We start from the raw sequence: 25,074 nt of genomic DNA, 5'->3' as shown, positions 1-25,074 counted from the left end.
TGGGCCTTTGAACCAGTGAATGATATTCATTTCATGTAGATACTGAAACGGTGAAGTGGAGGCCGTCGCCAGTAAAGTACTATGAGTCGGAGCCTGGATAAAGTCGAGCCATGAGCGGGCAGGCCATTAAGACAATGACAACGGGAGCAAGACCAAAGAAGACAGAGAAGACAAGAGGCAGTTGCGTCCACCGTCCACCGTGCCAGCTTCCGCACAGTTGTCTGGCATGAGAGTGATTTCCAGGGCCATCTTGCCCGGGAGGGACAGATGCGGTAGAATCTGCATGGTGGCAGCTTGCAGTTCCTGGCCCACTAAAGAAGGAAGAGCTGTTGTCGCGATCTGAACCAGAATGAAAGCCGTGCCGACACGAACTAACGTTCAAAGATGGAATGTACTAAAGATGATGTTAGAAAAAGGGGTCCAAGTTCGTGGGTACCATGCATTATGCATCTCTTAAAACAACGTTCACTGGGAGGCAACACTGAGGTTCTCATATCGACGGGCAACAACCAAAATCTGGAGCCACGGTTCTCCATCGAACCCCTTCTACGGCCCTCGTGATGGGCGTATATTTACAAATGAAAATCCCCGCTAACTGTGCTGTCGACGTCAGTCCAAGCACTTGAGGGAGTGCGTATCCCATCTGCAAAGTCGCTGAGGATATCGTCGGAACTATCTTCCGCCTCACTGGCGTGAATGTTGCTTACACTGCCAGCAATGCTGGGCGTCAAGGAAGCTGGGGGTGTTGCATTGAGAGGAGACCCATGAACGACAGCGTTTCGAGGCGCGTCTAGATATGTGCTCTGGATAGGAAGTGATGCTTGCGACGCATGCTCGGACAGAGTGTGTGTCGAATCTGAAGCCGTGGCTGAAAAATATTCTGATCGTTCCAGTGGACGGTGAAGATAGTCGGCTGACGGAACGGAAAAGTCTGGATCAGGGACGCCTTCTGTCGTCGGAGTAAGCTCGATCAGGCTCTCTGAAGCATGGCTGGACATATTTTGGAACGGTCGCTCAGCCAAAGGCAGATTCCATGCTTCACGCATCTCCCGCTCGTATCTTGACTCGAATGGGTTGGGCTGAGTTTCATCGAGCTGCCTCGTGGAGACGGGTGCGTCTATTGGCTGGTGTAAAGAGGATGAGGGCTGTTCTCCATGTGAATGGGAAGGCCTCTGCCGTAGCGTAGCGGACTGAGCAGTAGGGTCAACACCAGAAGAGAGTGCTGCTGGAAGTGAGTGGTGATCTTGTGCCGGCTGCAGCAAAACTCCGTCCTTGTCGACGAGGGTATCAAAAGTCGGGCTTGATGGGGTTTCCTTCTCTTGCTCAGATAGCCTTCTTCTCTTCCTTCTCTCCTCCATTATTCGCCCTCGCTCCATGATCTCCGCGATCGCCTGGCGTCGACGTTCTTCCGCCAACTCGCCCTTCTCCTCGTGCATGGAGACGTCTGTCGATGTGCGTCGGGGACGGGGTCTCGGGCCAATCTCGTCGCCGAGGGAATGTAGACCCATGGCAATCTTGTGCCTTGTCCGGTCTATCCATGCTCGTACTTGAGGGTTTTCATATGCGGCTATACTGGCCGCCACCAGAACGGTGACGGTAATGATGATGCCTATGGGAGGCATGGTGGATTAGCGTCGCTCGTCAGCAGAGGACAGGAGAGAGCGTTTGAGAGAAGCCTTTTCTTCTCCAACAAGGCAGTGGTATGAGCCATGGGGGGAGGGGGGGTGATGTAAAGAGAGGGCGGTGGCATGCAAGGAGGCACGAGAGCACTTACCTCTGGCGAGCGGAGCTGGCATTTTAAATAGCCCTGGTGGTTGTGTCTCTGAATAGAGATTTTGCAATGGAAGAGAGAGAGGCAGGTCACAGGCGGGATGAGGCCGTGGTTAAAGACAACCCACGGAGGCCTTGAATCCTGTCAGCCTGATGGTACCAGCATCAAGGATCATGCGAGGCAAATAGAGGAGGCAGTTCCGAGAGAGGAGAGAGGGAGGAAGAGGGAACTGGGCTGCGCCACCCACGCCATTTTTGGAGACTGAGACTTGCACCCAGGAGGAGAGGAAGATGAGGGTGACGGAGGCAGCAGCAATGCATTGATCGGGTGCCCAGCAATGCCCCGCATCGACCGTTGGTGGGACTTTGGTGGCAGCCACTGCAGCCTCGGCGCGTCCTTGTCGCCCACACACGCGACTTATTTTGTACAGATTACATACCTCGATACCTACCATGCACAGCACGCCTCCTCAACATCAATCATCATCACACTATGTCTCATGCAAGCTCTGCTACTCAGCCAAGAGCCCTGACACTGACTGAAGAACTTGAAAAACTCGAACAGTCCATCACATTGACTCTGCAAGGTTTGTTCATCCACGCATGTCCACGCATATCCATTGACTCAAACTGTACCACAGAAATCGACCACAACTTCAGTCGAGCACACCGTATAGTGACATCGAGCATCCTACCCATCGTTGAGCAATATGCCACACATTCAAAGGAGGTCTGGGAAGGGTCAAGAGTGGGACACCTGCACATATTCATGGAGGCAATGCTGAGACTGCACACAGTTCTGGAAGCAATTCTTCGAATCGAGCGCCAATGTGTCCCTGTCAGGCTACGAAGAGCAGCATTCGCATTTGGAAAATACAGAGACCACAGTTAGCGAAGACACCAACACCATGACACACAGCACCTTGGAGACATCGCAGTCTTACGAGACTCCTTCGGCCCAGCACATCTCAACAGACTCAATCCAGGACCTTGATTTCTCAAACATGACCATGTCGCCCTCCAAGAGCAGCACTCCACGGCCCAACCTCACGCAGAAGTTTCAGAAGCAAGGCAATGCCACCTTTGCGGACTACCCATCGCCGTACGAGGCCTTGCGACAAGAAGTCCACAGTACAGTTGTCGACACCACGTCACTCAACCAACCGACCATGCCTGAAACTCCTGGTGGCCGACCAGTTTTTGCCATGGACAGTATTACCGTTGGAACACCAGAATCCTCGCCGTTTCTACCTCCTCGGCCGACTTCGATCCCGCGCCCATCCACCGCCCGCAAAAGAACAGATCCTCTCCTTCACCGTATGCTGGACAGAAATTACCGTGTTCAAGCAACACCGCTCACAAGTCAGCGTTACACAAGTCTGCAATCAACAACTCGTGCTACGCCGTCCACCGCGAAACGTGCTCGATCGGCGACACTCAACGAGTCATCGTTATCATCGAGCCCGGAAGCGCCTCCTCCTGAGCTCCACCCGGAGATCTTCTCCTCACCTGAACGCAGGAGACCCATTCCCGGCGTCAGCGTTCTAACACCATCACGGGCACGGTCAAAATCTCAACCATTAAAGGCTCCAGCCCGTACGCCGGGGATCTGGGACAGTGACGACGACGACCTTGATGACGACGTGCTCTTCGACCAATCTCCGCCAAAGACCATGCAATTCCACATCCCTCAAAATCGTCTGCTGAAAACTCCAGCCAAGGAAGCGTCAAAGCGGATAGTCGAGGACATTCTCACCAACGCTGGGATCGATTACGGCGAGGAAGAGATCGATTTCACCCAAGAGTTAGACACCCAGGGGTTTGAAATGGACGTCAGCGGAGAGCCGACCAGCCCGAGTATGGTCCGCAGAGCTATGAATATCGAGGATGAGACGTTTTGATGTGACGGCGGGAAAGGATATAACTTCCGACGGGAACCGCAACATCGACAGCGTCCAGAATTCTCCTGTTCGATCATATCGATTGTCATGAAAGCCACCACGCGATGTGATGGACCTGAAAGACTAGTTCTCGAGAGGAAAAATACTTTCATTGAGCTTCAGGATTCTCTGCGCTTCCGAGTGGGCATGAAAATTCCCTTCCATTCCGCCATAAGCGTGACATTAATTATTCACTCCCTCATTTCCTCATATCCTCATTATCTTTTATTGAGTCCATCAAGCAAGCAAGCAATACAACCCTGTGGCAATATGCATTGCGCAAGCAACCAAGGTCAGTTGTAGTCCGTCGGGTAAGTGGGTAGCGAAAGACTGAAGGATAACCGATAACTGCCTCCTTGCCTCTCTCTCTCTCTCTCTCTCTCTCTCTCTCTCTCTCTTTTGCTACCTACATACCTACGGCACGGAAATCATCTTGTAACCACACCGACTCATCTTCCAGGACGTTCCACTGGCTTCCCCTGTAGGCGTGTTTTCCGTCGTCAAGTTCTCACTTCCTTTTCACGGGCCCAAGGAGGTTGGCATAAGATGTGCTTCACGACGTCAAGGCCAGAGCGACCACAACGCCCAGTGCGAGGACGAGAGACCTCGCCACACCGGCATGTTGCACGGACGTGCCGGCGCCCGTGTACGGCGCGATAGGGGGTGTGAGGACCTATTAGAGACGCGCCACCACCGTGCACGGCGAAGGTTAGCAAGGACATGTTTTGCCCGTCACAACGCGCTTGGCAACAGAGCGCCACAAACACAGAACACAGAGTAGATAACGGGCCTGCGAACGGGAAAAGACATACCGTGTCAATGACATGGGCCACGCCGTTCTCCAGGATCAGATTCGACGAGACGATCTTGGCATTGTTGACGAAGTAGTCGTCACCCTGGATCGTGACGGTGACGGTGGTGCCGGACTGGGTGATGAAAGTGGCGCCGTTGCCGAGGCTGGGTAAGTAGCCCGCAAAATTCTGCACGACGTGGCCTGCCAGGATGGACGGGAGCCCGCTGGACGAGGGGTTGATGTTTGCCGCCGCGAAGGCTTGGTTGGTGGGGATGAAGACGGTGATGAGCGGCGTCGAGTCCAGCACCGACGACTGGTTCGAGGCGCTGGCGAGCGAGAGGAAGGTCGTTTGGCCCGTGGTCTGGGCCGTCGTGGAGAGATTGACTGGCACGGTGAAGAGGCTTGTCAAGGCAAATGTCAGCGTTTGAACTTGGAACTTGGTAAACCCCTTTTGAGGACCAGTATAGTTCGTGTTTCAACTTACCCGTCCGTTGTGTGAATGAAGCCGCCATTGAAGGGGATGTCGGCGGTCAAGATGCCTACTGAGTCCCCCAGTCCTGACTGAATATCCACGAGCGTGTCCACGGTGCTGGAGTTGTCCTGTCTTGCCAGAAGGGTCGGGAGCGATCGTTTGCTCGACGTCGTTGTCGTCTTGGTGCTGTTCTTGGGTTTCGAGACGACCTTTTGCGTCGAACCTTTGAGATTCGCCGTGGTGTCCTTGGTGGGCACCACGGCACCTGGCGGAGTGCGCAGGCCGTTGATCTCGCTCTGGCTCTGAGTGGCGTGGAGCAGCAATTGCTGTTGCTGTGCCGGGGTGAGAGTCGCACGCCTTCTCAGCCGTGTCGTGTTCACCGTGCTGTCGATGTATTGGTCCGTTGGAGCAAAGACGGTGGCCACCCCGGCAGCGTAGGCAGCCGAGACGACAGGGTCGGATGCAATCAGCGCGGCAAATTTGGCTGCGCCTGCCGCTATGAGGGCATCATTCAAGGATGGAAGCGTCGGAGAAGGGGAAGGCCAGGCGCTAGAGGACCAGGATTTGCTCGCTGACCACGAGGCCCACGTGGGGGTCCCAGACGCCCAAGAGTGTGCAGAGTAAATGGTTGTCGGCCATGAAGACCACGGCGAACTCACAGAAGACCAGGCATGTGAGGAATAACTGACGGGAGACCAAGAGCTAGAGTATTCTGGCCAGCTAGGGGCTGAAGCAGAGGGAGTATATGTAGCAGGCCAAGTTGCGACGGTCGACCAAGTTTCCGAAGGATAAACGGTCGGTGTCCATGTGGGGGTCTCGCCAGACCATGACGGCGGAGTGTAGTAGCTGGAAGAAGGCGACCAAGTCCAGGCCCACGACGACCGCGTAAACGAGGGCGAAGGCACGGACGCCGGGAAGTGCTGGGCAGCAATTGGGGTAATTCCCAGGGCAGACAAAGTGAGGATGAGCTGCAAAGACATGATGAGGCTGAGAGCCGCGCGGGGGAGAAGCCCGGAGAACGAGGAACCGGCGAGGGGAGACTGCGTGAGCGAATGTGCAAGATTGTCGAACCTACTCTGGTACTTTCTTTTTCTTCCCAGCGACGTCGGTTCAAGCGAGCGTATAACCGGCAGAGCCTCACCGTTTCAACATCCACGAGAGAAACGGGCGGAACTTACCTATATGTACATCTTTCCACGGACTCGACAGACCGGAAGCAAGCTTGCTTGGAAAGTCCGTCTGGCGTCGTCAACTACGTAGCATCTAGGATCGTCGATGGATGCTGGGCGGGGAAGCACGTTTTCATCCTGGCAAATCCCAGAATGGACGGCTGCTCTCCTCTCCCGGGCTTTCCTTCGTCCGATACCCCTCTGCGGTAGCGGCAGGGGCTGCAACGGTGCAAATGGTGCCATCGGCGAGGAAAGTGGTGCGGTGTGCGTGGTGTCGGACTCACATCAGTAGCGCAAGGACAGCACCACACCAACCTGATGATTGAGAGCAAGGGTACGCGGCGAACTCGGTAAGAGTTGTGCTTTCCGGGTCGAGGTGAGGCTCCAAAAGCTGCTCAAAACAGTCTCGTGCAGGGGACTTTCGCACTGCCTGACTGGGGCCGTGGTCCGCACCGTTGTCCACGCTCGTAGAAGCGGGTTCGAGTTGGGAAAGGCCGTGCAGTTTTAGGCTGTTTTTTGACGTAAATAGGAACAGCTATCGGACTGTTGTCGACCTCTAAGGGCTAGTGAGGCTCGTCTGGCAGCTTTGTCATGGGGTCCTGGCACCACCTGCATCGAGTGGTAGGCTGATGGGCTCCCCGGAATCCGGGGTCGTCGTCACGCAAAGCTTCTGGACAGACGGCAGTGCCCGAATTCGCCGACCTCTTGTTCTCTTGCAGTTGCGAAGTGGCCAATGGGAGGTAAATACGCAGCTCAATGTGGCCCCATAGATACTGGGCTGCCGCACGGCCATTGCCTGATAGATCCCCACTCCAAAGGCATGTCCCCGCCAATTAGACAAGCGAGTTCGCTTTGCTGGTGGGTCGGGCTTGAGCCTGGAACCGTCGCTGTCCTCGTCGCTCTCGCTCCCATCCTCTCAAAAGCCCACCACGATGGTGGCTTGCAAAGACACGCTGGCAGACCAGCCCATCTTCGTATTGTCATGCTCCGGCCCAACCAGAACTCTGCCTTTCTCGAACTGCGACCGTTGCTGTCGATCCTCAGTCAACGGGCTGCTTGCCAAGGACCAGAACGCCTCCCAGATACCAGCAGATATCCAGCACCCGCCCACATAATGCTGAAAACGTTGTCGCAGCGGAGCTCGTAGTCGCTGTTCGTTTGTCTGATTGGGACAGACCAAGTCACCCTACCTATGCATCGAGTCCCGAGGGCGTTGGCTTAGGGGGCCGTATCTCCTTTCTGGCCCCCCAGAAGACCCTTCGTTCGCTCTGCTTTGGGTAAAGGCTTCTGCCGTCCCGTGCATAGAACCACTGGAGAGGGACAGAAACAGCCTCAGGTGTAGCCGCAACTCCCGGCTCGAATGCAACTATACCTGCATTCAGTCCAGCCCAAAGCCAAAATCCACCCTCTTGTATCGATTGCTTGAAAATCCTAAATATTGGAAAATGCTGACTTCCGAAGCCAGCCTTGGACGCTCTATCTGACACTCATTCCTCTTCGGCGGCAGCAGCCACAATCTTTCGACCGCAAGAAAGGGCTGCTTTCAAACCCCGCTATGGTTTTCTCCAGTCTTGATCCGGGTCGACAGACCTACCATCTGTGGCGGCGCTTTTCCATGCCCACGATCCACGGGCCGAGAGACGCAATTGCGGTCCCCAGCGATGTCGCCAACCAACTCAACTCGGCATACAGCTTTCTGGTGCAGCTGATTATAGTCGACTTCTGGGTAATCCTGATTCTTGTCGGCGTCGTGCTCTTCCTGGGCAAGGAGAAGCACAGCCATAACAGTGGCGTGATAGCCACAGGCATTTGGAATTCAAAGGACTCGCCGACCGCCATCTGCAAATTGACGGGCTCCTATTTCTGGAAGATCAAAGACAGGCGACGCGTGCATCTGTTTTGGTGGACGTTGCTGGCAGGAGCCTTCGTGGTGGCCATCTATGCCATCCCCATCAAGGTCGCCCCGTACATCATCATCGACAATGCCGCACCCGTCGCGGCCACCGCCATCTACGTCCCGGCCTTGAGTACCACCCTGGATGAGAAGAATGGAGTGCAGATCAATGCGCTCGAGGCGCCATCGGCATTTCGCGCGGCAGGGAGCGTCTTGGTCGCCAACTCCACGGGTCACACACACGTTTCCATCGATCCGCCCGAGACGATCCAAGATCTCGGTGATGGTGAGGCCATCATACGTGTAGGATACACGTACAACATCACGGGGTTGGACTTTGGCCTGCAACATTATCCAGACCTTGTCCTGAGCGTCCAAGGGTCGTGCCAAACGGACTATTCTTGGTTGTTGGCCGAAACTGTGGACGACTCCAACATCATCCGGGACGAATACCTACTCTTCAATGATCCCAGTCAGGGTACGCAGAATGTCTCGTTCTATGACAGCGCCAGGCCCCTGGGGTACTTCTTTCAGGGCCTCCCTTCTCCCACAGGACCTGCAAGCAATTGGACTTGGGGGGCACTGGTGTCCTCCGTGCAGCGCGAGAGCATCACGGCTGGCACAGACCCATGGTACCTGACCGTTCCTGACGGCAGCAGCGATGTCGGCTTCATCGTCAAGGGCGGACGACCGGCGCTGTCGTGCTGGCAGAACGACGTCTGGTCATACCATGGATTCCAGAGTACAGCTGTAGCCCTCGATTCGACTTCTCTTCCCGGGTTGGAACTCTCGGTGGGCTTGCAAAACGTCTTGGCTCGCTTTCTCTCGCTGCCGAAGATCGTGACGTTAGCCACTCGCCTGGGGGCGTCGGCACTCGTATCCACGGATACTTCGCTGGGCGAAAAGTTTGATGCCGGCGCGTCTAGCTTCCACAGCGACCTGGAACGGCTGGTCTTCGCCTCGTACATTGCCACCATGAACACGCTCACTGACACCACGTTGTTCTCCACGAACAACTACGGCATTACGAACGAGGTCACCGGGTCCGACGGCAAGCCAAGCCCAGGAGTCGACGCGTTCGTTATCTGGAGCAGCAAAGTGTCGACGCTGTCGATCCTTGCCATAATCATCATCCCAGTCATGACTGTTGCCATGAAGGCGATTGTTTGGGCTCTCACCGACCTACCGTTCTCATGGTACCGCGTCCAAGCCTTGCAAGCAACGGTGCTGTACAGCTGTCTGCACGAGAAAGCGGCTGGGATCAACGAAGAGCAATGTACCCGTCAAGGCGACCGACCTTGGGTCAAGGCAGGAGACCACGAACAGGGTGTGTTCAGGCCACGGTTCGACAGGGAGAGCCGAACCCTCAGCTGGGGTGCACACGAGTATGTCACACTTTTCAGTCTGTTTCGTTCCACACGCCACTTTCCTTCCATCCATATGGCTTGTTTCCCCTTGCCCTAGCAGTCCTAGCCAATTTCCTGTCCTCGGCCATATATATATATAGGGATGGAGTAGAACCCAGGTGACTGACCCACCGACAGACAAAGGGAAGTGATTCCTGGCATCGGGCCAGCCCCGCTATCGCCAAGAGGCACGATGAATCTCGAAGTACCACAGACCAACGGTACGAGGGAGTACTTCGGACTACAACCTCAGACTGAGTCTGCGAATGAGAAGTCAGTGTCTGGCGTGCAGTCGCAGATCTCCAGTGCCCTAACGCCATTGTCTATCGAACAACCACTCCTGCCTCCAGGCGGTTCCCGTTAGATACATCTTCGAGATATATCTTTTGTCGAAGGTGCATCGCCACATTGAAAACAACGAGGATATTGACGGGCTGGGATCATCTAGGCGCTTCCTGGATATCAACGGGTTGAAGGAAAGGTGAAAAGTGTCATACCCAGTCAATGGAGCCGCATGAATTATTCTTCTTCTTCTAGGCTGCGGACCTTCTAGGCTGCGGATTGGCCATAGCATCAGACGCGGGTATTGCCATCATGATAATGATGACGACGATGATAATAATGATTTCATTTAATGGTCACTTGTTCTCACGAGTGTGTGAACATTACGTGAGACCCAGACAACGGGACCCTCATCTCGAGAATGGTAACTCATGTAGTCAGCGCTTGACACTCGGAACGGGTGAACTTGTTCTCAGGAAGAGCCTTGCTTCGAATTCGAGAAGGGCAGTTGCGATTCTAGGGCTTGACATCAACCCTGCGTCTCTCATAGCCACTCCAGAACATGGCGAGTGTGCGTGCCAGCAAGTCAAGAGTCGGATCAATTTGCCTTTCCCCGCAGTGTTCACACCTAAGTCTGGTCTCTTCAGCAGCACGTGGAGGACGTCAGTATACTCATAGCCGGAAACCTCCACTCTCTGTCAACTCACCCGACATTAAATCAGATAACAAACGCCGCCCAGTGCCACCTCCCCGACAGTGAGCATTTACAACACCTCACAGTGGAAGACATTTATTCGAACAGGTATTGACGAAATGCGTCTCTGACAAAGGGGGGGAATGACACATGCTTCCAATCATTTTCTCCACACATGAGTGGTAATGGTCGAATGTGCTCGGTATAAATCGAGCACAGACCGAGTTGCCAGGCTGGAATTGTGGGGAGCGATTGGCTTAGTTCGGTGCTTGACTCACAGGAGGGTGTGTTAAGCTGGGGTGCCCAGAGCTGGCAAAAGCCCAGCTGTACGACCTGGCTTCGAACGAGCACCGCCTTGCCATCCAGGGTGGACAAACCTCAATCAAGTCAGCTAAAGAGGTTGGAGTACCTACATTCTGAGAGGGTGGTCTTGCACACAAAGGTACCCAAAGAGTGTGCTCGTTTCTATTCAACACTCCTTTCAGTTCGCGGGTTGTGTTGGAGTCAGGCTGCGGCGAATATTGCTTTTGGCTGGAACAGGATCTTGTTCGAGGGAGCGTCCTGATCCTTGCGTGGGTTGGGGTACGTGCCGCTGCAAATGAAAGCTGATATCATTCCGACAAATTCTGATAGGTGGGTTGAGGAACCCGAGCGTATCGCCTACTGAGAGGAGCCTTTAGCTTGTTGCTGCACTCAAGGACGAGGAGGCTTTGGGCACTTCAGTCGAAGCTGAATCCATCAGTCACGTTTCTGTTGAAAAGGCAACATCGGGTCCGATCTCCGTCCAAAACGAGGTTAGGTGCTCGATGATAGCAATGCCGGGCTTCGACGATATCGGCAAACCGATCGGGCTTCTAGTTGGTGTGACCATTCTGGTAAGTTAGTTGGCTGTTACGTTTGTTGCATTTGAAGAAACACTGAGGAGGGGAAGGGTGTCGCTTGTCGACTTCTTTACAACATCTTTCTTCATCCATTGCGCCATTACCCAGGCCCGATCTTATGGCGAGCGACTCGTCTGACATGGGTAATCGCGCTTCAACGAGGTTGCCTGCATCAGGACCTCCTTCGACTGCATAACAAATATGGCCCTGTGGTCCGAACAGCTCCAGACGAGTTGTCATACATCGACGCCCAAGCGTGGAAGGACATCTATGCGTCACGACCGGGCCACGTTCCGATTGAGCGGGGAGGAGTGTGGTTTCGGAAGACGCGACCATGCGAGCCTTACAGCATCATGGGACACGATGAGCTTCACCATGCTCGATATCGTAGAGCATTTATGGGCGCGTTCAGTGACAAAGCAATTAAGGAACATTCAACGCTGATCGAAAAGTATGTCGATCTAATGGTGCAGAGATTAAGGGCCATGGCATCCAAGGGTGGCGTTACGACCGTCGACATTGTATCATGGTTAAACTTTGTGACCTTCGATATTTCGGGCGATTTGTCGTTTGGTGAGTCCTTTGGAAGCACGTCAACGGGCAGGCCACATCCTTGGGTTGACATCGCTTGTCGCTTTGGAAAGGGTATAGCGCTGGTGGCCTCGATCAACCATTACGCCCCCTTGCAGAAGTTTCTGAAGTACGCCCTGCCCACCAAGGTCCGCCAGAAGATGATCTACCACCGAGAACTGAGTGCGCAGAAGGTCCGCCAGCGGCTCCAGCTTCAAGAGCAAAGGCCAGACTTTGTCAACGCTGTGCTCAGATATAACCAGGAGAAGGCCGAGGGGGTGACACCGGAAGAGCTCGAACTAAACATGAGTGTCTTTGTCTTTGCTGGCAGCGAGACAGTCAGCTCAGCGGTTGCGGCCATACTGTTTGGATTGTTGGAAGCACCTAAAGCGATGGCCCGGGTCAGCCAGGAGATCAGATCAGCCTTTGACTGCGAGAAGGAGATTGACGTTGCTGCTGCAACGAAGCTGGAGTATCTGACGGCTGTGATCAATGAAGGGATGCGACTTGGCCCACCCAGCGTCATAGGGGTTCCTCGCATTGTGACCACTGGCAGGGAAGAGATATGTGGGAAATGGGTCCCTGGTGGAGTAAGGTATCTGCGTTTGTCGGATCATAACGTTACTAACAGTGTGTCCAGACGTTTGTTGCCATTAATCAATATCCCGCGTTCAGGTCTGCAACCAATTTCACGGATCCTGACAAATTCATTCCAGAGCGCTTCCTTGAAAGGCAAAGTCCCGGGAATAACCTGGCCGTCTTTCAGCCATTTCTTGTAGGACGACACATGTGCATCGGACAGAAGTTGGCATGGGCGGAAATGCGGCTCATATTGGCCAGGCTGCTCTACGCCTTTGACATCAGCTGGAACACCAAGCCACCCATCAGAGACTGGGGAGAGCAGCAGACATTCATTTTCTGGCAGAAGAGCCCTTTGGAGATTCGTTTGAAGCGCAGATGAGCCTGGATACAAAAGAACAGAGTGGTATGGTCGACGCTGACAAGGCAAAGGTCCTCCCTCCGTGGAGGGAATGCAACGGAAAGACCCAGACTCCACATTTGTGGCCTTGAGTCACATCTACAACAACGATGCCAATTTGATTGCAACATAGCAGGAAGAAGATAAAACATGTCACAGAAGGTGAATAGGGGGAGCGTGATGTCCGACAAGACGCGTCGAGGCGTCTAGTGAATTTCTCCGCATCCCTTCGCCGTACCTTCCGTATATGGTCATCGCTACTTCTGTTGGAGAAAATTATTTTTCAGTTCGAGTGCGATCGTCTCGTCTTGATCTCACCGTCAATACCTGCCTTTATACACATGGTATCACGCATCCTAGACTTCTTTGCTTGATGATACAGGCTCTGCCGGGCTGTGGGCACTGAGCTAAGCACTTTGCTTTCTTCACAGTCGCCTGACGACCGGCAATATCTCTACCTGACTTCACTCGTCTTTGCTCAAGATGAAGGTCACTTCACTCGAATCTAGTCATGACGATCCCAAACCATCTTCCCAGGTTCTCTCTTTGGTTTCCTCGTTCCTCGCGGAACATGGTTTCCACTCGACCGCCAAGGCTCTTACGAAAGAGCTCAAAAGAATGAATCGGTCGGTGGAGGTTCTCGCTCTTGGAGATTCGCAGGGTGGAGCCAACCTGCAAGAGATCGTGGAGAACTGGAACAAGAAAGAAAAGCTACAATCTGCCCAGTCTTCTTCCGACGACGACTTATCGGATCTGAGCGAGAGCGCGACATCAGGGTCCAGCAGCGCAAGTAGCGGTGACGAAAGCGACGCGAGCACGAGCAGCGAGGACACATCTGCACAGGATTCCGAGTCCGAATCAGGAGATGATGAAGAGAAAGGAAACACCAAGTTGACCTCAAAAGTCAAGAGGATCAAGGGCAACAAGCGAGATTCGTCTTCTTCAAGCTCTTCGTCGGCGTCTTCCGACAGCGATGCCGACGACGAGCGAGAGACTGGTGCGAAAGCAAAAATCAAGACTTCACGAAAGAAGTCTCCGGTCACCTCGAAAGGAGCTGAAAGTGCCCCTACACTCAAGCGGAAGGCGCGATCCAGCTCACCAGAATCCTCTTCTTCGGACTCGGACTCGGACTCGTCAGACGAAGATCGGCCGGCAAAGCGAGCAAAGATTGATGCTAACAACGAGACAGACGAAGCCTCCTCGAGTGAAGTCTCTTCGAGTTCAGACGAGGAATCTGATGATGCCAACGATTCAGCAAGCGCAGCAGAGCAGGTGAAGGACGAAGAAATGGTCACCGATACGTCCCAGGAGCAAGCAACACCAGATGATGCGGCTGACGGTGTATCTGAATCGTCCTCGGGAACAGTTACCGGAGTTGTCATTGAGCCTAATGGGTCATCTGTAAGAGAAATTGAGGCAATCATGAACAGAGGCAACAAGCAAGTAGTGGCCGGCAAGAAGGCGCATGAGGGTGCGAGACCCACGCCGCTGGCGCGACTATCGGCGCAGGCAACCGCGGACTCTCATATCAGCAACGCCTATCAAAGCTATGACTACGCTGAACGAGCATACAAGGATTTGTCTGTGACCCGAGGCAAAGGATTCACCAAGGAGAAGAACAAGAAGAAGCGGGGCAGCTATCGTGGAGGAGCCATTGACATTAGTGGCGGCAAGGGCTTCAAGTTCGATGACTGAAAGAGTGGAAGATTGGATGCGAGGACGAGGCGTACCTCGAATCTTCTTGGACCAAAAAGCATGGAGTTTAGGAGGGGCTCTTATCATGGATACCGAGACAACACGGATTAATGATAGATCAAAGAGACTGTATCGACATGTAGCCATGGGGCTGGGCTGTGATGAGATGATGATTGCTGGTACTTGAGAAGGTGCTTAGGTAGTTGGAGGCAACAAGATTTACGGCCAATGCTATACATACCTAGATTTGAACGGTGAGCTGCCGGTAGTTGACGCAGGTGCCGGAGGGGGAAAGACACGGTGGCCCCTCCAAGTATCGGGTACCTGCTCTTTACCCGTGTTCATAGCCAAAGCACAAGTACCATATACTTGTGACCCCGGAACTCCCCCACACCACCGGCGGCCCTGCAGCTTGCAGCTTGCAGTTCCCAGCTTCCCACCCATTTCTGCCGTATCTCGTATCTCCCTCCCTAAAGCTGGGGCCTAAATCTGATGCCTCGGCTGGCCAGTGGTCACCCGCTGGGCCTCACTAGCCCCCCCAGTGGATGAAATCTAACTCTGGGGAAACAGGCATCACGCCCACCACGCCTCAAAAAATTCAAATAACCGCGATTCTTCTTTGTTGGGGATCTGACTTGGCGTCCCAACCAAACATGCTGCCTCCGATGCTGCCGTCACCAATCACGCCGCGCATGGTACAAGCCCACGACGCCATTGACCCCCCTTGCGTATTGTATCGATCAACCATCTTCATGTCTTCCTTTTGCCTCTTCGTCACCGACTCTTTTTCTCGCGCTCTCCCTCTCGCTGTCCCTCCTCCTAGAAGAAGAGCACGGAAAAACAACGGGTCCGTCTTGATTTGTCCCTCCCACTGCTGCCCATCTTCCTCTCCAGTCACGCGCCACAGACTAGACCGTCGGTGCCCTCATCATCCGGGCGGTGCTCACCCACCACCAACAACTACTTCTGGGCCAATTGATCTGGGCAGAGTGCAATCTGGTGGTGCTTGTGGGATGCTAGCAGCCACGTCCAGCTATAGCTGCAGGGCGAGATCGTGGCCTCATCCCAACTGACCAAGTTTTTTTTCCCTAGCGTCAGGGCTCACCGAGGGGGCAATTTCAGAGACCCTAAGAAGTTGCCAGTCCAGTGAGCAAGCGACAAGCGACCAAGCCATCAAGGCACCAGCAAACTACAAATTACTTGGATCATCCCGCCACATCCGCCTCCACAATTCAACTCCCTCATTTCAGTCCTTTTTCTGCTACCCCAAGGTCTCGAATCGAGTTCTGCGTGTGGCCTTGATTTTTTTTGCGGGGAGAGTTCGTGAGGCTCTGTTCGGTCTAACCTTGGCTCTTGACAGTCTTGGCTCTGGGAACTCTTATCAGGAGTCGAAAGGTCGAGTCGCTCTGCCCAAAAGAAACCGGGATCCGAGTTACCAACATCTCCGGGCCCCCAATTATTCCTAAGGCTTCCTCCCGAGTCGGCGCCGGTCACGAAGAAATTATCTTCTCTAACAACCCGTTCGATTCATGACCAGCCGGATGATCATCCTGGCGGGAGCTCCAGAGGCCGCGAAGCTCGACTGGAGCGAGAAATCGCTTCTGCCGGATTCCGCCCACGTCGAGTCTCTCACAATCGACAAAGACTCACCAGCTCCGCAGACTCCGTTATCCCCCTCGTCCAAAGCCTTCGGTGCGCAATGGCGACAGATCACCACGCAGAAGCTCCAAATGCGACCGGTCTTGCCCAAACTCAATATCGACGCGCGTCAGACGACGCCAGGCAGTGCATTTCCATCCCACAGCGGCCAGCAGAACGAGCCCAATGAGATGGACCGTAGCGGCGCCGAATTCTTCTCCTTCTCGGAATTGCTCGGCGTGTCTACCCCAAGCAGCGACATCAGTGAAGCTCAATCACAACCTTCGCTATCCGGGGGCTCTTCCTCCATCCCCGACACCGCATCGAACAGTACGGGGGCGTTCAATACTTCCGAAGGCGGTCCACTAGCCGAGTACTATGACCATTCTTTTTCTATTTACGAAGCAATCCCTTCCTCGCAACTCTCACACTTCTCCGATTCCATTACCCCCGGCACGCCAACTTATGAATCGAACAAGGAGATGTTTTCGTCACAACAAACCACCGGTACACCCGGCGGGATCATTAGGACACCTTCACAAAGGCGTTTAAGTCAGGCACCACGACCGAAAACGTTGAGCGAGTTACAAGACATTCCGAACGCAGCGTATTTGGAAAACATTTCGCCACAGACAATGACAGTCAACTTGATTGTGGGTATCGTCTCCATCGCGCCGCCAAGGACAGTCATCACAGGCGCGAAATACGGTCGACCGAAGGAGGTAGACTTGGTGGAGATGGTAGTGGGCGACGACACAAAATCCGGCTTCCCCATTTCCATGTGGCTACCAAAGGAAATGCGAGTGAACTGGAAAGACGGGGCCAACGCGAATCCGGAAGGAAGCCGAAGTATTTTACGTCGGACTCTGCGGTTCATGAAACCTCGGGACGTGGTGTTGCTCCAGAACGTGGCGCTCAGCTCATTCCGGGGCAAAGTGCACGGGCAGAGCCTGAAGGGCGACGTCACCAAGATCGATCTGTTGTTCCGCAAGAAAGTGGACGACGACGATTTAAGCGGCATCTACTCGGTGAGCAACCTGCGGACGGCCAACGTGGGTAAGGACCCGCAGGTGCTTAAGGTGAAGAAAGTGAAGGATTGGCTGATGGAGTTTGTGGGTGAGCGAGAGGGAGGTTTGGGAGGTGGATTGGCGCTGCCGGGAGGGAGGAAAGGGAGAAAGAATAAGGCCGGATACGGCTATGCGTTCTTACCTGATGATACCCCGTGATTGGCAGCTAACCCACTACTCAAGAGGGAGGATCTACGAGACGGAGATTTCCCTTTCACCCTGGAGATCTGCGACGATCTTTCTGGGGGCGGAAATCCTGAGCCTGGAGGATGTAATAACAGCAACACAGAAGGATTGAGATGGCCAAGGGGAGGACGATGCGGGTTGTGCACCTCGTCCTTCTCCTTGTATTGTAGTAATAGTCACGAGACATGACTGCATTGGATGGGTTTCTGGTACCATGGCACGGCGTACATACTCAATAGTAGTAGTATTCTGGTGACGAAGAGATATTCGAGATGGATGCATACGTGGGAGGCGTAACATTCTTCCAACGTAATACAGTACCACCTGAGTAGTGACAGAAGAATATAGTTCTCCGTAAGGGCGGTCAGCTGAGATGACCTGAAGAATACGGGAAGTACTCGGTCTCAATACAGTGGTAGTCGCCAAAGAATTCCCTCAATTGACGGTCAACGTGGTACGGGGTAGGGAGTGGTAAGCTTGAGGGAACTAGAAGCGAGACATCCAGCGCTTCACAAATCGCATCACGCCGTTCGGAACAAGACATGGTGACATTGTGCGTGGAGGGTAACTCAGCGTCATGTCGTGTCGTGTCGAGTGTCAGAAGTTAGAAGTCAGTTGTCACTAAATTTGGCAGAGGCAGGGCAACAAAAGAAAAAATTTTCTGGTTGGCTGAGACAAAAGGAGGGTGAGGGGTGTGTACGAGGTAAAACGCGCGTACGTAGGACAGGACGGGGACGAGACACGAAGTGAGAGAAAGAGCCATGGAGTAGAGAAAGAGCCATGGAGATGGTGTGGCTGTGCCGGGACAAATGTTCCAGTTGGGGGAAGAAAGAAAGAGAGAAAGGAGATGGGTATTGGATAAACGGATAATGGATATTTAACTGATGGCCTCGTGACCAACATAGCCGGGTTCTATGCAATTACCGCCTCTCGGGAGTTAAAGGCCACGCAGTAGCAATAGCGGTCAAGCGTCCGATCTCCGAGTAAAGAGCAGGATAACCCAATCGCACGACCCTCTGAGCCGGCGTGTGAGGTTTATTGCGTGATGAGTGGACTGAGAAAAAAAAGTCTAGGTCCTCGGTACACGCACGAGGTACCTAGCTCCTGGATGTACTTCCGTACCTGTAAAGAAGAAACCAGTTAATATAACGAAAAGGGGTGTGGGAGAGAAAAAGGGGGAAGAAGGGAGGTTCCCATGATACACGATGGGGCCACCCCAAGGAGACCGCGAAATTGGATCCCAGGTTCGAGATTTCCATCTCATAAGGAGCCAGGGCACTACTACCACTTGGCCACTGGAGAGGCGCACGGGGTCCTTGTGGATTATTCAGGGGCGGTGGTATTTTGCGCACATATGTACAGTAATAACGAGAGGGCCTGGTCCGCTAAGATTGACGATGGTTAGTCACTATGGACTCTCCCCTGGCGATGGCGCGCTTATCGATAAAGCACACGGAAAGGGAGTAAAGAATTTTAACGAGGACAAAGCCTCCCCACGCACGCGGTGCTAAAAAGTTTATTAGTGGTGGTTGTTAGAGAAAGTCACACTGGTAACAGTCACGGCGCGTTGAAGCGACCCTGGAGCCACCCAGAGCTGAATTAACCTCTTCACTAACACCATTCCGCGGCGGTGGCTTGGGCACTCCCAAAGCTGAGGCTCGCCCAATACCACCAGCTAACCCGCCTAGGTAGGGCCAGGGCACCGGCACTAGGCCTGGAGTGACCTAGGCGGGGTGCCACCGATGGGAAGGAGTGACCACCGAACCCTGCGCCTCCAAATAATCGAACACAGTGGCTGCTTTCTTGCTCTGGACACAATTAATTACTGAGTGACAACTACTGACGCACGCCGCACAAAGCCCATTCATATAACACCACCTCACCCGGGCTTGTCTCTCCTGATCCCTTTTGCTCTTTGAACCAGTCCATCTTTTCTTAACACAACCTTCCAAGACCACCTGCTCGTCTTCACAGTAGTCATTGAACTACGTTTCATTCGTTCTTGGCCTGTACCAATCCCCCGCCAGACAGTTCACTACTCCCTGTGCTCGTTGTCGACGACTGCTCAAGTGTTCTTCAAGACTACATTCAACTTTTTAAGTCAAGATGAAGGGTAAGCCGAACCCCTCCCGTCTTTTATTCAATAATACTGACTGCTCGTCCAACAGCGCTCATTCTGTATGACCGTGCCACCTGCCCCCCTTTTCTTGCACCTCAACTAACCCCCGTCCTTTCCAGCGTTGGTGGCTTCGGCACCAGACTGCGTCCTTTGACCCTCACTCTCCCCAAACCTCTGGTTGAGTTTGCCAACCGTCCTATGATCGAGCACCAGGTCGAGGCTCTCGCTGCCGCCGGTGTCACCGACATTGTCCTGGCCGTCAACTACAGACCCGATGTCATGACGGGTGCCCTGAAGAAGTATGAGGATATGTACAATGTCAAGATCACATTCTCAGTCGAATCCGAGCCCCTGGGTACGGCCGGTCCGCTGAAGCTGGCCGAGAAGATCTTGGGCAAGGACGACTCCAACTTCTTCGTGCTGAACTCAGACGTCATCTGCAACTATCCTTTCAAGGAACTGGCTGCTTTCCACGACTCCCACGGAGAGGAGGGGACCATTGTCGTCACCAAGGTTGAAGAGCCCAGTAAATATGGTGTGATTGTGCACAAACCCAACCATCCTTCCCGCATCGACCGATTCGTCGAGAAGCCGGTCGAGTTCGTGGGTAACCGCATCAACGCTGGTATCTACATCTTCAAGCCCTCCATCCTTAAGAGAATCGAGCTGCGTCCCACCTCGATCGAACAAGAGACTTTCCCCGCCATCTGCAAGGACGGCCAGCTGCACTCCTTTGACCTCGATGGTTTCTGGATGGATGTTGGTCAGCCCAAGGACTTCCTGAGCGGTACCTGCCTGTACCTGTCTTCGCTGGCGAAAAGCAACTCCAAGAAGCTGGCTCCTCACTCCGAACCCTATGTGTACGGTGGAAACGTCCTGGTGGACCCCACAGCCAAGATTGGCAAGAACTGCCGCATTGGCCCCAACGTCGTGATCGGACCAGGCTGTGTTGTCGGTGACGGTGTCCGACTGCAGCGGTGTGTGCTGTTGGAGGACAGCAAGGTGAAGGACCATGCCTGGGTCAAATCCACCATTATTGGTACGTTGGTCACCAGAATTCTCCAAAGTTCATGAACTAATGGGGTGTATGTCTAGGCTGGAGATCAACTGTTGGCCGCTGGGCTCGTCTGGAGAACGTCACTGTCCTCGGTGACGATGTCTCCATTGGTGACGAAATCTACGTCAACGGTGGGAGTGTCTTGCCTCACAAGAGCATTAAGGCTAATGTCGAGGGTATGTGTCCTCGATGGCTTTGGAGAGGACAAAAGCTAATCAGACTTCTAGTGCCCCAAATCATTATGTAAACGGCCTTTGGGGTTGGTCGTGTCATTTGACTTGTGGCGTTTTTTGACCTCCTCACTCTATTCTTTGAACCTGACATTTCTGCCCCTTTTCCAACCATGTCTTTACTACCGAATGGGATCTCAGAGCATGGCGAAATTGATTCAGATCAAGCTGAAAAAAGAAGCTCGGGCGTTTACGGAGCGAGCGGGTTACTGCAGATTTACCACGTTTCTATCCCTCTAGACAAAGGGATTTTGAGGGGTTCTCTAGAAAATCGGGACTATGCGCGGATGTCTTTTTTATATCACATTAGAGGGCCATGCACGACACGAGCGGAAGGAAGGGTTTGATGGGGATAAGTGGTCACATGGGGGACGAGATGTGCTCACTGCACTGCTGCCACCCGGATGAAACACCTTCGCATTGCACACGCCTAATGGGAATATCCATTGTAATAGTAGTTTGAGATCAAGCGTCCCTTTATCGTCACGAAACGATATGGGATGGTAATGAGAAAGATCTTGTCAACTCTTCAGCAATCAACAGACTTGCCTTCTTCGTTTCCCGAGGCCATGGATACAATAGCTACGAGTAGTGAGTGGGAAGGAGTAGTCGATGATAGATATATGAGTACCAAGTACCCCCCTCGAACGGTGATGCTAACAATGCGACACCGTTCACCTCGTCATCATTATACTTTTTTCATCTCTCTGGCTGGTTGGGTATATTTGTATAATTGAACTGGTATAGGTTGTCACAACCAACTAAACTAGCTTGCAAAAAAAAAGGGGGGGACAATATCGGTGAGTAGATAGATACTTGTCCGGAAGAGGGAGGGAGGTTAGACGTGAGTGAGTGAGCGAGCGATACATACAGCCTCCCTCATACGCACAATCCCTTCTGGAAGATTGAGTGAGTGTATGGATGGATGGATGGATGGGCCCTTTCTTTACGCGCCAAAGCCAAAGCCAAAGTTTGAAGAAGAGGACGCCAGCACGAGATTGATATTTGTCGCCGTCGCCATCGTCGAAGCGGGTAATCTCGCGGCGTTGTCGGCACTGACGTCGGCACTCATCGCGCGGCCCTCGTCCTCGGATCCAGATCCAGACCCAGACCCAGACCCCGAGCTCGACTCGGGCGTGGCCACGATTCCCAACAGCTCGGCCACTTCTTGCCGGCGCAGATTCACCCGCGTAGTGCGTCGGGAAGATGCCTCGAAATACGTGCGCGCCTCGTCCTCGGCCGCGACGAAGTAGCGGTAGGCCCTGGTGAGGTATTCTCTCCGCTTGTGCGCGGCGGGTGACTCCTCGTGGTGTCGACTGTGGTTGTGATAGTTGCGGTGTTGATGTGAACCACCATGAGTTTTCGTGCTTGTTGGACATGGCTCCTGCAGCGGCGGCGGCGGCGAGCTCGAGCTCGCGGCCGACGAGCCAGACCCGACCGGGGTTGAGGGCCTCGTGTTGTCGGCACTACTCTCTGAAGACGAAGGGTGGGACCGGGTAGACTGGTGAAAATGGCATGAGCAGCAGGCAGAGCCTGGGCTTGTTTGTGGATTGGAACCCCGTGCGGAATGGAACTGGTCGAAGGCGCTCTCGGCACAGACTCGCCCTCGACTCTGCTCCTCTTGCCAGAGTGCCTCTGCTTCTGCGTCCTGGGCTTTGCGCAGCCAGCACCTCCCCAACCCCTCGCGAGCGGCGAAAGTAGACTTCACTCGTCCGTAGCCATCCACCAAGGTCTCGGCCCTGTCGAGGGCGTCCTGAAAGTGTCCAATCGCCCGATCGACGTCGCCATCTGCGAGACAGTCGTCAGCCACGTTGGTCAAGGTCCATAAAACATTCCTCGCCGTGGGGCCGTATGTTGCTTCTTGGTCGTGAAGGAGCCGTCTTCGCATGTTCGCGCGCGTAACCAGGTAGGGCGAGCCGCAGTAGTAGAGAGCGTCGCAGAGGCGTTCGCGCACGTAGAGCTGCTTCCAATCCTGAGCACTCTGTCGAGTGGACAACAGGGCGAATTGGGCCAGTGCGAGGTTGAGAGAGGTGAGGATGAGTTCCATCACAGGCAGAGACCCAGAGGAAGACAAAATTGTTGGAGACATGTACTCCCGTACCAGGATGTCAAAGAAGACGGTCAACGGGTGTCCTCGTCCACAAACCTCCACGGCCATCTCGTGTACGAATGTGAGTAATTTCGTCAGAAGGACCCCGATGGTCGGGGTCATCATCCCGGCAGTCACGGTGCGATCGGCCAGTTCGCACACAATACTGAGCATCAGTGCAAGAGACATCGGGTTATTGTTCTCAAGAATCCGGCGGACCAGTCCAAACCCGTTGTCGAAACTGGCAAAGGCCTTCGCCGCATTGACTTCTGGTCTTCGTAGCCGTGCCTTTGCGGCCTGTGGAGAAACGTTGGCCAGCAGCGAGATTCCATCCTGTATCTTGGACGCGAAGATCGCGTGAACGGTGTGCGCGTGGACGACCGGTTCCAGGTCGGCGTTCGAGGCAGGGGACGATAAGTATGAACTCATATATATCATCATGCTTCGGTTGAGGTGCTCAATGGCGTAATATGGTTGTGGGCGAAAAAGAGCTGGCACTGAAAAGACAGAGTCATTGACATCGGTGTGTGGCAAGCCTTGTATCAAGGTGAAGTGCCCGTCGTCGAGGTAGGGCACATTTGACGTCTGATGAGTATTGTTGGAGTCGTCGGCGACATGCTCGGGAGCAGCTTGCCCGCCCTGTTCGCCCAAAAGCTGAAACTCTTCGTGCTCCTGGTCAGATGTGTCTTCATCATCATCCTCGGAGGATCGAACTTCACCAACAGAGACAGGATCAGCATGTTCAACAATGACGACGTCTTCGCTTAACTCCAACCCGTCTTTCTCCCCCTTGACCCAGCTCACAGGATCTAGGATCTTCTTCCGTCGGAAGTAGCGTTTCACTTCCTTGTAGTCCACACGCTCGCCACGGATGTCAAAGCTCGGCATGCCAGCACGCTTGTTTACTGTGGTGCGTTGTCCAGTCGCTGAAAGGTTCAATTGCTGCTGCTGACGATCAAGATATTCCGCCAGAAGGTAAGCGGCCATTTTCATTTCGCTGAATTTATGATTGCGGCCGATTTTCCATTTGCGGATACGCGTGTGCAGCATACGCTCACTGTGTTATATGAGGGTTAGCGTCCCAGCTGTCGAGCCTTCGTATGAGAAAGAAAAGTGCCGCTGTCGAGGAGGCTCAAATAGAGACAGTGGCATGATCCGGAGCCGTTTATGTAGCCCAATGGGAACGGAGCTCAACTCCCCTAGATGGCCACAAGGCGAGCTTGCGGCTGAAGGGAGAGATCGAATCCTGCAGGCTAACAAGGCATGAATTTGACCTACTTGACTTCAAAACCCATGCCGTGTAAACGGCGAATGAGCTCCGCCACAGGCACCCGCTCTTCGCAATAAAGCTGCTTGATGATATCTTCCATCCTGCTCCATGCTGCACTGGGGTATTGCTTGGTGGGAAGCTTGCGCTGCTTGTGGACTCTGGCTTCGCTTCTACCTTGCGGGACCTCCGACGACGACGATCTAGATCCCGACCGCGTCTCGCTCCGTCGAGATCGTGCAACTACCGCCATCTAGAGCCGCGAGTCTGCCGATTACCGGTCTTCAAGGTGACGGGTCCTCTCCTGATGCTGAATCTCGCCAAAAACATGCACCCCAAGTCAGTAATCCAAAATGGGGCGGGAATGGGGTGTCTTTAGACGAGCGCGCCAGTGCCTTTCCGTGCCAGTATCGGTACTCGCAGAAGAAATAGAGTTTGCTTGTGGACGGCGGATTTCTCGACTCTGATCAAGTCAACTCTTGTTCCGTCGACAAGGTTAGAACGTGAGCAGAAGGATGATAGCCTTGCAGGACAGAATCGACATGGTAAATTTAAGCTGTGGGGGAGAAACGGGAGGGGGGACGTTGGCGCGGTCGCTGCGGTCAGTAGGTCTCCGCTAGTCAGGCGCAGTCCGTCTGTTGACCAGTCATGGGAGCGGAATGCGAGGTGGTTTTGTTCGACTTGCATAAATGCGAGCATGGGTGTGCCCAATAGCAAGGATTGTTGCGTGGCGCAGTTGACCGGTCGTGTTTGACCTTATTTACCCCAGTCGAGTATCCAATTCGGCTGCTGTATAGCGTGAGGAGGCCATATACAAAACTACCAACAAGCTTCTCAGAGACAGGACCTACCACACAATATATGGGACTAGTTCGC

At 53.9% G+C, this 25,074-nt stretch overlaps 9 protein-coding genes across 9 annotated transcripts; 6 read left to right on the top strand and 3 right to left on the bottom strand.

Moving 5' to 3' along the window:
* Positions 1–572: 572 nt before the first annotated feature.
* On the bottom strand, positions 573–1,622 carry AYL99_10291 (hypothetical protein; the record flags this gene model as incomplete). Its single annotated transcript, XM_018841797.1, has 1 exon — positions 573–1,622. The coding sequence occupies one exon, from the start codon at positions 1,620–1,622 to the stop codon at positions 573–575; it is 1,050 nt and encodes a 349-aa protein (XP_018688685.1).
* A 641-nt stretch (positions 1,623–2,263) lies between these two features.
* Positions 2,264–3,671, top strand: AYL99_10290 (hypothetical protein; the record flags this gene model as incomplete). The annotated part of the gene is made up of 3 exons (XM_018841796.1): positions 2,264–2,357; positions 2,412–2,518; positions 2,568–3,671. 3 exons carry the CDS (start codon positions 2,264–2,266, stop codon positions 3,669–3,671), a joined length of 1,305 nt encoding a protein of 434 aa, XP_018688684.1.
* Positions 3,672–4,263: 592 nt separating this feature from the next.
* AYL99_10289 (hypothetical protein) lies at positions 4,264–5,955 on the bottom strand (the record flags this gene model as incomplete). The annotated part of the gene is made up of 3 exons (XM_018841795.1): positions 4,264–4,383; positions 4,523–4,904; positions 4,988–5,955. The coding sequence occupies 3 exons, from the start codon at positions 5,953–5,955 to the stop codon at positions 4,264–4,266; spliced, it is 1,470 nt and encodes a 489-aa protein (XP_018688683.1).
* A 1,744-nt stretch (positions 5,956–7,699) lies between these two features.
* On the top strand, positions 7,700–9,808 carry AYL99_10288 (hypothetical protein; the record flags this gene model as incomplete). The annotated part of the gene is made up of 2 exons (XM_018841794.1): positions 7,700–9,423; positions 9,583–9,808. 2 exons carry the CDS (start codon positions 7,700–7,702, stop codon positions 9,806–9,808), a joined length of 1,950 nt encoding a protein of 649 aa, XP_018688682.1.
* Positions 9,809–11,235: 1,427 nt separating this feature from the next.
* AYL99_10287 (hypothetical protein) lies at positions 11,236–12,832 on the top strand (the record flags this gene model as incomplete). Its single annotated transcript, XM_018841793.1, has 3 exons — positions 11,236–11,295; positions 11,478–12,461; positions 12,512–12,832. The coding sequence occupies 3 exons, from the start codon at positions 11,236–11,238 to the stop codon at positions 12,830–12,832; spliced, it is 1,365 nt and encodes a 454-aa protein (XP_018688681.1).
* A 501-nt stretch (positions 12,833–13,333) lies between these two features.
* AYL99_10286 (hypothetical protein) lies at positions 13,334–14,545 on the top strand (the record flags this gene model as incomplete). The annotated part of the gene is made up of 1 exon (XM_018841792.1): positions 13,334–14,545. One exon carries the CDS (start codon positions 13,334–13,336, stop codon positions 14,543–14,545), a length of 1,212 nt encoding a protein of 403 aa, XP_018688680.1.
* A 1,529-nt stretch (positions 14,546–16,074) lies between these two features.
* On the top strand, positions 16,075–17,409 carry AYL99_10285 (hypothetical protein; the record flags this gene model as incomplete). The annotated part of the gene is made up of 1 exon (XM_018841791.1): positions 16,075–17,409. The coding sequence occupies one exon, from the start codon at positions 16,075–16,077 to the stop codon at positions 17,407–17,409; it is 1,335 nt and encodes a 444-aa protein (XP_018688679.1).
* Positions 17,410–19,542: 2,133 nt separating this feature from the next.
* AYL99_10284 (mannose-1-phosphate guanyltransferase) lies at positions 19,543–20,859 on the top strand (the record flags this gene model as incomplete). Its single annotated transcript, XM_018841790.1, has 5 exons — positions 19,543–19,549; positions 19,605–19,614; positions 19,675–20,594; positions 20,651–20,788; positions 20,840–20,859. The coding sequence occupies 5 exons, from the start codon at positions 19,543–19,545 to the stop codon at positions 20,857–20,859; spliced, it is 1,095 nt and encodes a 364-aa protein (XP_018688678.1).
* A 929-nt stretch (positions 20,860–21,788) lies between these two features.
* AYL99_10283 (hypothetical protein) lies at positions 21,789–24,451 on the bottom strand (the record flags this gene model as incomplete). Its single annotated transcript, XM_018841789.1, has 2 exons — positions 21,789–23,988; positions 24,210–24,451. 2 exons carry the CDS (start codon positions 24,449–24,451, stop codon positions 21,789–21,791), a joined length of 2,442 nt encoding a protein of 813 aa, XP_018688677.1.
* Positions 24,452–25,074: the final 623 nt, after the last annotated feature.

The sequence above is a fragment of the Fonsecaea erecta genome (assembly GCF_001651985.1).
Source record: "Fonsecaea erecta strain CBS 125763 chromosome Unknown Scaff11, whole genome shotgun sequence".
NCBI classification, from domain to species: Eukaryota; Fungi; Ascomycota; class Eurotiomycetes; order Chaetothyriales; family Herpotrichiellaceae; genus Fonsecaea; species Fonsecaea erecta.
Note: the sequence above shows the minus strand (reverse complement) of the source record. Positions and strands in the feature narration are given on the sequence as shown.